This window comes from Agelaius phoeniceus, chromosome 5, assembly GCF_051311805.1.
Source record: "Agelaius phoeniceus isolate bAgePho1 chromosome 5, bAgePho1.hap1, whole genome shotgun sequence".
NCBI lineage: Eukaryota > Metazoa > Chordata > Aves > Passeriformes > Icteridae > Agelaius > Agelaius phoeniceus.
This window is the reverse complement of record NC_135269.1, coordinates 58716170-58728786: the sequence shown is the minus strand read 5'-3', so window position 1 is coordinate 58728786 and position 12617 is coordinate 58716170. Positions and strand designations below refer to the sequence as shown.

General features: G+C 39.1%; 1 protein-coding gene across 1 annotated transcript in view; it reads left to right on the top strand.

Moving 5' to 3' along the window:
* The window catches only part of SLC2A13 (solute carrier family 2 member 13), a 146923-nt gene that overhangs the window by 115894 nt on the left and 18412 nt on the right, over positions 1-12617 (top strand). The window contains exon 7 of the mRNA XM_054632034.2: positions 1346-1471. Within this exon, the coding sequence (XP_054488009.1) occupies positions 1346-1471 (126 nt within the window). The remainder of the gene's footprint in view (positions 1-1345; positions 1472-12617) is intronic.

Sequence of the window (12617 nt, the reverse complement as noted above, 5' to 3'; positions counted from 1 at the left end):
TTGAATTTTATTTTCAAATTTCCAGGCTCACTCTATGTTTTACAGTACCTAATTTTTTCTAATTTTTACTGGCTAAAGTTATCTCTTGGATATTCAGGGGCTTTACTGGTGAAAATGTGTGTCTGAATCTAAAATGGCTTCCATGGAAGTTAAATACCTGTGTAGTTTAATCACAGGAGCAGTGAGTGAGAGTTGGCAGGGCTTTGTGCCAGCAGCTTTCAGGTAACTTGCACTGCATGGGGAGCTTTGGATGCCATTGTGCTCACATCCCTACATCCCCATCAGTCAGGTTTTAGAGACAGAGTTTGGACTGACTCCTCTGGGAAGTATCTGTAGGGCCCTTGGTGTTAAGGCTGCCAGAAGAGTCAGTGGGGATGTGGTCAGTGCAGCCAGGGGTATCTAAAGAACAGTTTTGCTGTCTAGTCCCTTGAGCAACAAACAGAATGGCATTGAGGAAACTTTGCCTGACTGTTAGCATCTCCTGCTTATTGAGACTCCCAAGGAAATCAGAGACATCTGTACAGAGCTGGCAAGTGTGATGCATGGGAATAACCTGCAAGAGCACTGCCCACTCTGCAGTGACAGGTAAGGGGCAGATGGGATATTTTTGGGCACTAGGTGCCTGTATGAATTGCCTCCACTGACATAATGACTCCTTCCATCAAATGTTGTGGAAATTCAGGGGCTGAGTTTGCTCACAGAGACAGACACGTGGTGTTGTGATCTCTGACTGGCTCACATCCATGAATGCCCAAATTCTGGTTTGGTTATTAGGTATGATGTCTGACAGGACAAGGGGGAATGACTTCAAAGTGAAATAGAGTGTTTAGATAGACATTAGGAAGAAATCCTTTTATTGTGAGGGTGGTAAGTCGTTGAAGCAGTTGCCCAGAGAACTTTTGGGTGACTCATCCAAGAACTATTTAAGGCCAGGTTGGATCAGGCTCTGAGAAACCTGGTCTAGTAAAAGATGTCCCAGCCCATGGCAGTGGGCATTGGAACTTGGTGATATTTAAGGTCTCTTCCATCTCAAACCATTCCATGATTCTATGATGATTCTTTTCCTTCAACTCCAATCTGTCTTTTTTCAATTTAAATTTATTCTGTGAATGAATTCTCCTACAACCTGATCAGGTATCACAGGGTAGATGCAGATGGACTACCAAAATGTGTTACAGAAGAGGTTGAAAGCAATATGTGATTCTTTTTGGAGAACTTATTGGTCTTGTCTCCAACCCTGACAACTTAGCTATGTGCATGCCAAGACTTATTGGGAGGTGCTGTTGGTTTTGACATCCACAAATGAATGAAGTATTGCTTAAGTATTTATGTTTTTCTCTTTCAGTTATTGCAATGGATGCATGTTAGATCCAGACTGTGGTCTCTGCTACAAATTGAATAAATCAAGTGTTGTTGAGTCCTCATGCATTCCTGTTGATAAACACTCTACAATGAAAGCAGCTTGGGGCAGGTATGTCACTTGTCAAGATTTTTTAGCCTTGTGCTCTACAGAGAGTGTATTTTATGCTATTGAGAACAATTTTGCTTTTACAGAAAGTGTTAAATTCTTAAAATGTTCAGGAAAAAGAGAATAACTTGGCATTGTCAAAAATGGGTGATTACTTCCTAACAATAAATTAAAGCCTCGACCCTGATGTGTGCAGCCCTTTTGGTGTAGTCTGTCACTTAGGAAGCATGGCAAAAATACACTAGAAGTGAGGAAAATTACCTTTCCTTAATGTTTTTCATTCATTTGAAGTGGCACATTCCCTAGTTACATACTTAAAGCCCTCTGAATTAGTTTTCTTTTAAAATGCATTAATTAAACCACACTTTTAATATTGGCCTACCAAAGAAACAATTAGCTCAGCTGAATAAACTAAAATTAGCAAAATCTGAAAAGTTCAAATTGTCAAAAGCATGGGGTTTGGCCACAGATTTCTGTGGTTCTGTGCCTGAAAGGGGTGTCATGCCATATGTTGCACTTGGGTGTAAAAATGTGAGCATTCATAGGCACAACTGCAAAATACATCACACCTCTTTTTTATTCAGCACAAAACTTCCTGTGAAGTCACAGCAACCTTCCAAGTTTTCTGAAGTACTGACTATTCCTAAGGAAAGCTTTGTGAGGTGGAACATTGTCTTGTAGAGGCTTTATGAATACTTAAATAATGAGCAGGGCTTGGATTGGGGTTTAGAATGGTTCAGAGGCACAAGGGAATTATGTAATTACTTCTGAGAAAACCACCTCGACAGAATTCATCTCAGCCACCCACACACTATGAACATACTTAGGGAATAGGCAAAGGTTTGTGTGGTAATTTGGGCCTCTTCTTTTTTATTAACTTTCATACATATTTCTCAGAATTTAAACCAAACTGTCTCAAAGGCACTGAGTCATATTGGACAGAGGTGAAAAAGTATGAAAAAAAAGTCTACTAATTGTAGAATCATTAATATAAAATTACTCTAAAATTGCCCTCGTTTTGATTTCAGTACCATTAGGCCTAGTAATTAATTCCAAGTGCAGAAAAGAGAAGCTTATATTTTTTTGTAATCCTAATATAAAAGCACTGTTATAATTTTGGGTTATTACAGTTAATAAATAACTGTGAAAAATACAAAATTTCATCTGACCTGCTTGTTCTGTGACTAACTTCAATGTCACATTATGGAATATACCTTGCATATTGCCTGATACCCTGATGTGATCTGCAGCTTGTGGATTCTCATATTTGTAAGGTAACAGATGTCTCTTTATATTCCAAGTCAACATTCATTTCCTATATGCTGTAGTTTTAGGTAGCTTGTCTGTAATTAACAGAATCACACTAGAAGGCAGAAAGATATACATGCAAACAAAAAATTGTTATGAATAGTTGATAGATAAAACTAAACTTTATTTCATTAGCCAGTGCTATTTTTTAGCACAGTAAATGTGGGCATAAGCAATTATTTCATATTCATGATTCAGTCTCACGTAGACTCTGCTGTACAGCCTGTTGGAGCAAATTAGACAGGGGAGAATAAATATTTCCTTTTCATATTGCAAAATGCAGTCTTTCCATGTGCAAGAATTCCATACCATGAGGACCCCGCTTAAAATCCTTCAAAAGGAAATGAAACAATTTTATATGTGTTATACTGGTAGTCACCACTGTGAAAGTCCTGCCTGAAGATGGAAAACCAGTAAAATATCCACATTTCTTTTTCTGAATATTCATCACCATTTCTAGTGTTTATTTCATTAATTTTTCTCTTGCCTCTACCTGATCCATGTAATCAGGCAGTTTTCAAAAAGCTGATCCTTCAAGCTGTGCAGTGTCAGGTGGTGCCTCCTGTGCCTTCCCAGCCCTGCGGAAGAGGGAAGCATTTTGCTTTCTTCTCCTTCTGCTCCTTTTCTTCACAGATAGGTGTATTTCTGCTTACTGGCCCAGGGGAATCCCCACAGAGTTTTGTTTCCAAGGGCTCACATTCACATACCACCCCCCAGCTCCATTTGCTCAAATCCTGAGTCTGCTGTACAGCAAAATCAGTCCCACAAAGCCATGGGGTTTCCCTGTCAAGGGAAGATTGCTGCAGGGAAAACAGCACAGTTCCATCCCCAGCTGAGTCTCAGAGCAGCCAGAGGCATCTGTATCTCCCTGGCAGCATAGGGAGAACAATGCCTGAGACAAACTACAGCACTGGGGAAGGAAATTGCAGCCCTTTCTTTCACAAGGTTACTTTGTCACAAGCTAAACATACAGGGGCTATTACTTAAAAAATATACATGGCATTATGGTGATCAGAAAGTAGTATAATAATTGGAAAGATGATTTTGTGGGCTGTGGACAGCTGATAGCTGTAATTATCAGCAGCCTCTTTTGTAACTCCTGTGTGTCCTGATGGCTTCATGAATCCTGTGTTAGATGAATGAGTTTAAATGGCTTAAAACCTCCAGGGTTACCCTTGGCTCATAGAAAATCTATTTTGCCATTAATTTTGCTCAGGAGAGAAGAAATTTGTTTCTGAGCTATTTGTTTGGGACTTGTTGGACCTCAGATGTCTGAGCATTAGCAGAAGCAGCAGCTCTCATGATGTTGATGAAGGAGTTAGAGAAGCAGCTTCTCCTGGACTCGGGCTGACAGTGCCATGCAGAGCATTTTACTGCTGCTGTGATCACATCTTGTTTATGATTTTCCTGCTGGAAAGCTGGGAGCTGCAGCTATCTGAACCCCTACTCTCCTGACATTTACTCAGGGGCTTATCTATTCCTGATGTGTAACCTACCACCAAGGTGAGAGGTGCTCAGAAGCACTAACAGAGAAGACCTTGTCATGTATTTTTTAAAGCTCTCTGCAGCCATGCAGACAGACATAGAAAACTTTTGTTTATGTATTTATAGCTTTGCACTGTTCTTCACTGTTGGTCCCAAGGTACTTCAATAGCACTTATGTAGTGGGCAATGCTTTGACTCTAACTATAAAATTCTGTAATGCATTTTATTTCCAAGGCATTTCCCCAGTGCCAGCCAGGTGTACTGGACACCACCTCCATTGTTAATTGCATTTATTTGGTTATGATATGTTCTACATTGAGAAGTTCTGGGGAGGGGAGGGAAGAGAGCAGAGATTTCAGTCTCCTGTGGCTGCCAGCAAGGCTGTTTATGTTGCTGTGGTTGTCATAGAAACCCAGGGAGACAATTAAAGCATCCACATATTTTTCAAGAAGAATATAACGTTTGGGTTCTGTTGGATGTTGGGAGCTCAGTGGCTGGCAGTGGCCCTGGGGGACAGAGAGAGTGCAGGAATAAATCTGACCAAGCCCAAGTCACAGCTTAAGCAGCATGGGGGGTGTGCCTGTAAGATCATGCATGTACCTCAAGCAGCAGAGATGTATTTTTATTATTTAATCAGTTGCATAAGCGTGACTGGTATTAGAATAACACAGGGAGGAGTGTCTTGCCCAGGGCACCAGCACAGGCAGGTGCTTTGCTGCCCTTGGTATTTCTGAACCAGTTAACAAAATAGCTGTTGACATGCAAATCTTCCTGCCTCAGGCTCTGCCCAGGGACACATAAAGGATGGTTCCAAGACAGTGAGCAAGAATATTCTTAAATTACTTACTTTGTAGTAAAAGAAGAAGAGCTGTATCTTTTCTTTCAGTGTGGTCTCACAGTTCTGCATTGGGACTCTGTTTTCCAAGATTTAGGGAAGTTCTGCAGGTAGCAGTAGCTCAGAAAGCCTTGCAGTTCTGTTCTTCATGAACACTGAATTATGAAATCCCCATGAACTTAATAAAAAGCATTAGCTCACTTGTACAGATGGGTTTGCAATGGGAGGGTTCCCATATGAAGCTCAGGTGGCACAAGAGGGGTCATGGGCAGAGTCCCTCACTCAGCCAGGACAAAATGCAGAGGTGATTGCTTCCAGGGCTGTGCTTTCTGAACACAACCCAAAATCCAGGGGTTTTCCCCACAACTACAATTACTCCCACAGTGCTCCGAGAAATTTCTCTCTTGAAATTTCTCTTTTGTGTAATTGCAATCAATACCCCTAAAGGTCAGCCAAGAATGAAGAAACTTTAAATTGCATTACTACCCTTACAGTTGAAAGAATAACTGCAAGGGAAGGAGGTACTTACAGTGCCTTGATGTGACATTAACCTTGACATGAGTATGTTGTCAAGACGACAGCAGGCCCACAACTGAGCTGAAACGCTCTCATGAGCACTCTGAGCAATCTTCCTCTGGAGAGAACGATGTTGATTTTATACAGTAAACAATTATGAAGAAATAATAACATCATCCTCAGATCAGAGACAAGCCTAGAGCCATCCTGTCCACACAATTAGCTGGCAGGTCTCCACAGCCCCCAGAGGAGAATGATTGGGAACAGAAATCTATAAAGAGACAGGAGCTGAGTGATTTGCTGTTTTCAGCCATTTTTATTAACTTTGTTAGAGGAACATCTCTGTGCCAGGGGAGTTTAATGCTTCATGGAGAATCCTGCTTTTCTCAACATAAAGAAGCACTCCCCTCTCTAAGGGCAGCCACTGCAAAGGCAAGAGAGCAGAAGAGCTCTGGTTTTGGGAAGCTCTGTTTTCCTTTAGCCAGTGCTCTCCTGAGCATCTTCCTTCCATGTAAAATTAATGGCATGTTTACAGATGCTCAGTAATGATGTTATGTTTCACTGTGTGCCTGTTGCTCATATCTGCCAGTTTGCTGAGGGGTTTAAATGTGTCTTGGAAACCTGTTTGGGGGAAAAGTGGGTTTGAATTGCCTGTGCAGTGAGAGCAAGCAGGTCAGGCAGGCAGTCAAACCCTCTTTCCCAGCTTCAGGAGTGTGCCTAATGACCTTGGCATTCAAGCCTGGATGCTAACTAGATTCCACTGGTTAGAAAAAATAAATTCATGGGAGTTCATTAGCTGGGTTCTCAGACAACAGATTGGGTTATGTCCAACAAGGAGCATGCCTTGGGACATGTCTGTCACAGCCTCCAGAGTATTCTGGGGATCTTTACATTCATGCAGCACTCCCTGTTGTCTAATGCATAGCAGATGAGACTCTTAAAATCATTAGAATAGTTGTTCTTGGTAAGAACATTAGATTTTTCTAAAAATACCATGTTACTTTTCCCCCTTGTAGGTAAAGACAGACATGTAAGTTCATTACACTTGTTTTGCATCATCAGATACATTTGTAAAAGTTCCTGTGACTGCTTTGCTAATTTAAAAAGAATGTATGTGCAAATTTACACATTTGAAGACTGAGAATCTGTTTTCAGTATGTCATGGGAAGCAGCACTGCAGACCTTTGCTGGTACCACTGAAAGATTAGCCCCAGAGCAATCTTTCAGGAATTAAGTACTCTGCTGTCCATGGGTAGACATGGCTTTGTTTTGTTTTCATGTAGAAAGTATTGCTAGAAGATTTTATTGCTGAAATTATTATTTGAAGCCTTTCTACAAGGGTCTGCATTGAAAATTCATGCTTAACTCAGCAGTATTTAGAAGATAAACTAGTATTTCTGTAACCAAGTAGTCAGATCAATGGATGAAGATTATACATAGGATTATGGTTCTCATATTTACCATGTAAAAAACAATAGTAGAGGGAGTAAAGGATTCAGGAAAGTAGCAGGATCAAGAGAATATTCACATCTGCATGTATGTTGGCAGCACTCAGGAGAGTTGGGATTATAACCAGTAGTCTTAGAGAAATCTCTTGATATGGTAAATGTTGGCTAAATTGAAATATTCATAACTTCAGTAGGAACCAGAATATAAAACACCTCCTCTCTGCCTCAATATTGTTCAGAAAAGAAAATCAAGGTATATGCAGGATTGTATTCTGAATATCTTCCCCAGTGCTAGTAGGTATGAAAACCTGGAGCAGCTGTGTGGCAGGGTGCAATCCTGTTTGTCCTGTTGGATTTGGAGTATGTACTTCAGCACACTATAATCTAATATGTATTAGTGAGTTGTGTGAAACCATAAATTAAAAGAAGATCTGAAACTGATTACAGTCTTTGTCAGCCAAACTCCAAGGCACGAGGTCTTTTCTGGGAGGAGGTTATCAGACATGTAATCACAGTCTGATGGTTGCCTATACCAGTGTGATTTGTAAAAGGGATGTGGAAGAGGAACTTAAGAAATCTCATATGCATATTTTTAAGCCATTTCTGCTATCTGGTAAGAGCAAAGAGGAAGAATATAAGGATAAAGTAATATAGAATACTGTGTCCTTAATCCTTGATGAGCCTGTCTTATCGGTGATGCAGGAGTAGGTACTAAAATAAGTGGAATTTTAATGTTCAGATCCTTTCAGCCACTCTTCCTGCTCAAATCTTTAAGACATCACACTTTAAAATTATTTTAAAAGGAAATTATTTCATGGGGGAGCTGAAAACCATAATAAGCTCCTTTTAAGCATATATAAAGATGGTGGAATCTATATATGTGCTGAAATATTGTAAGGGTGTAATTACATAATTGAGGGCGGAATTTTATGGTAACTTTAATAGAAGATAATCTTGTCTTTTTTTTAACTGATTAAGTTGCTAAAGAGGGAAGTCATTTTTTTAGTTATTGTTACAACATAATTATATTTTAATTTAGTGCCTGTACAAATAAAGTACTTTGTATATTGTAGCTGCATTTTAGGTCGAAAATAGTGACCAGAGCAACACAATAATCTAAACTGAAACTGTTTACATTTCTTTCATATAATTTATATAATTCAATATAAATTAATAAATAAAAATAAATAATAATAAATATATATAATAAATATATGTAATAAAGATATATAAATAATAAATAATAAAAAAATCAATTCATATAATTGCTTAGGAATTACTATTAATAGCTCTAGCATGATATTTCTACTCAACCAGTGGCAAATTCTGGATGTTTGAAAAGCCTTATTATGAAGTGAATGTGTTCTGACTGGAAATGTTGAGTTTTTATACTGAAGGCAGAATTTATTTTTTGGAGACACCCAGCACAAAATAGATTTTAAAGCAGAGCTGGTTAGTTTCAAATATCGTCTGTGCATTTCTTCTCTACCCTTTCCTTTTTACTGCTAAACAGGCTTCTGGATCTTACTCCAGGTTACTGGTTAAAAGGCATTCTGGTAGGGAATGCCAGCTGCTGTTTGGGTTACTTGGTACAACTACTTCAGATGCAAGCATTGAGATAATTGGAATATAAAAACAAAAGTAGCCCTCGGGCTAAAACATTATCTATCAAATGCTGCTGGCTGGAAAAAATTGTATTATTTAAATGGAAAAATATTTGAGTCAGTGTTTTTCATTTTAAAAGTGGTCCAAAGAAGAAGATAGTATGGTGTTCAAAATTTAAATATACATCTGCTCAAGAAGCAAGCAAGTTTTTTTCATTCATTCTCTGGCCAGCTGAAGGGGAACTAAAAGGAAAATACTCTTGTTCCCTGATCAAAAAAGCATGTTTGCTCCTAGCTGACAAAGGAGATGGGAAAGGAAAGGAGAAAAAAATGCCAGTGTGTACAAGAGAATTGTCAGTCTCCCATCAGTGTGCTTGGAGTATGAGGATAATTCCTGCAGCTTTTCTCTCTCCCTTATGAAATGTACGTTAGAGAGTCCTTTCCTGCCCACAGGAGCTGCTGCTCCAGCTGCTCATCTTCCTAGGGACAGACAGTGTGTCCGTGTGTCCCTGCTGGGGCTGTGCCCATCCCAGAGGGGCAGGGCACAGGGAGCTGCTGCTGCTGGCACAGATGGGGATTTCCCCTCCTGCCTTGGAGCCCAGGAAAGGGAACTGACTCATGTTTGGGAGCATGTGGATTTCTTATCTGAGGGGAGAATTTCCTGTAGCTGTTTTTCACATTTATTTGGTTATTGACTATAAAGTTTGAATTTATATAAAAATAATTTGTGAAGACTGCCTCAGCAGATTCCTTTAGGCTTTTACACTGTGAGATGGATTTACTAAAATGAAGTTTTCTCTGTTTGAGGGTGGAAAATATTTTGGAAAGACCCATGTAGTAGAGGATTTTTACTGATAAAGACCATTCAACAGGGCCAAACCCAGACCTCCATACAGCAGCTTATACCTTTAACAGCATCCCTAATCCACATCTTATATACCTTTATTCCATGCTAAGTAATTCTTCAGTAATCACAACATGGGATTCAGTAAAATTTGTGTATCTTCCTTTCTTAAAAGAATTAAGTTATTAGAGTTTTTTTTTTTTCTTTTGAGGGAAAATCATCACATTTCTGCAGTAGGGCTGTTGAATAACTCAATATGTTTGATTAGTTTAAGTCATAGAAATGACTGTATTTGCTGTTTGCACGTGTGGTTCATTTCCTTGAGAATGGAGGCAGTAACATCAATCCCTCCTGGCACAAGATGAACTGGAATTATTGATTCCTTTGATTTAAAGTCATGACCTTACTTTGACTCAGCCCCTTGGTTGGTACAGGCTAGGAGGTGGCAGTCTGTGAGGTGGCAGGTCATACTTCTCAATAGCAGCATTTTGGGCATTTCTTCCTCCTTGCAGGATGCACAGAATTCCTTCTGCCCTGCAGCTTTCCACAGCTGTCAATTAGCTTTGCATGGATAATAGTAAGGGATGAGTTTGAGGTTCTGCATGATTATTGAGTTCCTCAGACCTGTGATTCAGGTGGGGGTGTGTTCCCATTTAGCCTATTTTCTTGGAAAAATAGCTATTGTTAAAAAGCACTTATTTATGTAAAACTCTTTTTAGATGTCAGAGGCCATGAAAGATAGAGGATTACTTTGATTTCTGCCAAGTTCTTCAACACTCACATCCCAGCCTGTTGAGTTGCATATAATAATGAAGACTTTGGTACCCAAAGTTCATAGATTTCATATACCAGAGATAGTGAAACCACTTACTACTTATATATTTTATAAAACTCATTAGATTAGGCATGGATATTGCACCTGTGTGCACAAATCAGGGCAGAGCAGCACTCTATGTTAAGTGTTCGCTCTCACAAATCAGGCATGAAACAATTATCCTGTTTTAAGTGTTCTTAGAGCCTTAGGGCTCCATTTTTTTCTGTTACAACATTAATGATTTGCAGTGAATTTTAGGGCTGACAGCAGAGGAATCTTCTTTGGAGAGCTCTGTTGGGTGATTTAATTCAGAGCCTCCCTGGTACAGCAGGGATGGGTGGGGATGCAGTACTTCATTCCCCTTCTGAAAAAGGTTTCTCTGAGCTTTTTAGGGCAGAGCTATTGCCACCTACTGGAATCAGGGAAAAGCTCTGCTTAAAAAATACTGTTCCATCATCTATTTAAAACATTGAATGCAAGATCTCAAGTATTGTCTGGTTAGATTTCAGTTGTGATAGCAAACAGTTGCTGACAGTAGTGAAAATGTAATATTTGTGTCTAAATTGCTATTACAGAAAATTAGTGTCACAGTTCAGTACTTAGATGGAAGGTTATGGTGGTCAAAATGTTATTGTTAGAACTACTGAAATATAAACTTTATATGTAAGTCAATAACTAGAAATTAAAGGGAGCAGGGAAGTGCTAAAAAGGCATGCTAATGCATGTAATATTGATCTCTATTTTAAACTCCTTGTCCTTATGTGGTCTTTTGTCTCAGATTCAAGAAGAAAAGCAAATTTAGAAAGTCCCTCCTTCCTTTCCTTTTGTTTCAGTAAAAATTGCCAAAGGATTGATACTTTATTCTCTCTTCAGCTCCCATTGAAATATGAGGTTAACTGAGGTTCTAAGGTATTAACAGCACTATGGGAAATTCTTTCTGCACAGTGCTGCTTTGGCTGGGAGGTACAGGGTCTGCTGCCTGGAATAAGCAGTAAATTACCTGTAAGCCTCAGCAGTGTGCCTGCAGACACAGAGCAGACCCAGGTTGTGTTGGAATTGTGTCACTGTGTCCCACCTGTGGTTTGAGGTTGGGGTTTGGGTGGGATTTGCTTTGTTTTTCTCAATTGAACTATAAAATCTTGCCATTCCTTGCTAGCTTCACATACTAGGTTTCAGCATGAAAGTACAGATTTTATGGTACCTCTGTATGTCTAAAACTTTGGGGTAGTTAAAGCAATACATTTTTTTTCTCTTTATTGTTTTTAAAGTGTTTGGAAGCATTCAGAAAAGAAAAAAAGATTGTAATATAGAACCTATTTCATTAGGAGGGTGAATTTCCAGTGAATTGTTCTGAGTTATCTTGGTACAAAGTTACAATAACCACCTTGATTGCTTTGGTCTTTGATTACCACAGTCTTGGAAATGCTTTTGACAATTGTAACTCAGGGGATGATTTTGACATGATGACATTCCTTTGACACTACCACATGGTGGACAGCACAAGCATCAATAAAAGTTACTTGTAATTTTAAGTAAGAATAGGAAGTCTGGATGGAATTTGTTTAAATCAACTTCAGATGTCTAAAATTGTGAAGCTTGAGCTGTCTCGTAGTTCCCTGACTAATGAAGTAGAAAATGTTCCTTTTTTTCCTTTGCAGCTGCCTGTGTTTTAGAGAATAGACTTTCTTATGCCATGCCAGCAGCTCTTGCATGCTGTTCTGTCAAAATTTCTTCAGTTGACATTAAAATATTGATACTTATTATTATTATTGAGCCCTACACTTAGCCCTTCCCACCAGTATTCATTAGAGCTGTCTTTATTCAGCATTCAAAAGAGGCAACACCTGGGAGAACTGATATTTCTGCAGTGATTAGGCAGCTGGTTGATACTTCTGTTATAACTAAAATAACTTTGGAAATTATAATTATTATTAAGAAAATGAAATGTAAATTCAGGTGAAAAACCAAATGAGATTAAACATCAGGTGGGTATTTGTTTTATGGTAAGCCTGCATGAAATTCCAAAGTGCTGCATTTGACATCATAATCTTCAGACCAGTTTGTTTCAGTAATTTTATTATTGAGTGTCAATGCTGCAATCAGAAAGACTAAATGCTTTTAAATGTGGAAAGAAAAACTAGAAGTTCTTCTATTACCCCAGTTCTGTCAGTAGTTTGATTGCAGGTGCTCCATCCATAAGATCTCCAACATGTCAGAGCAGGGATGACCCAGAGCTTCCACCAAGAACTCAGGAGCAGCAGAGCAGCTGCAGTTCAGGGGGAGACCAGGAGCACT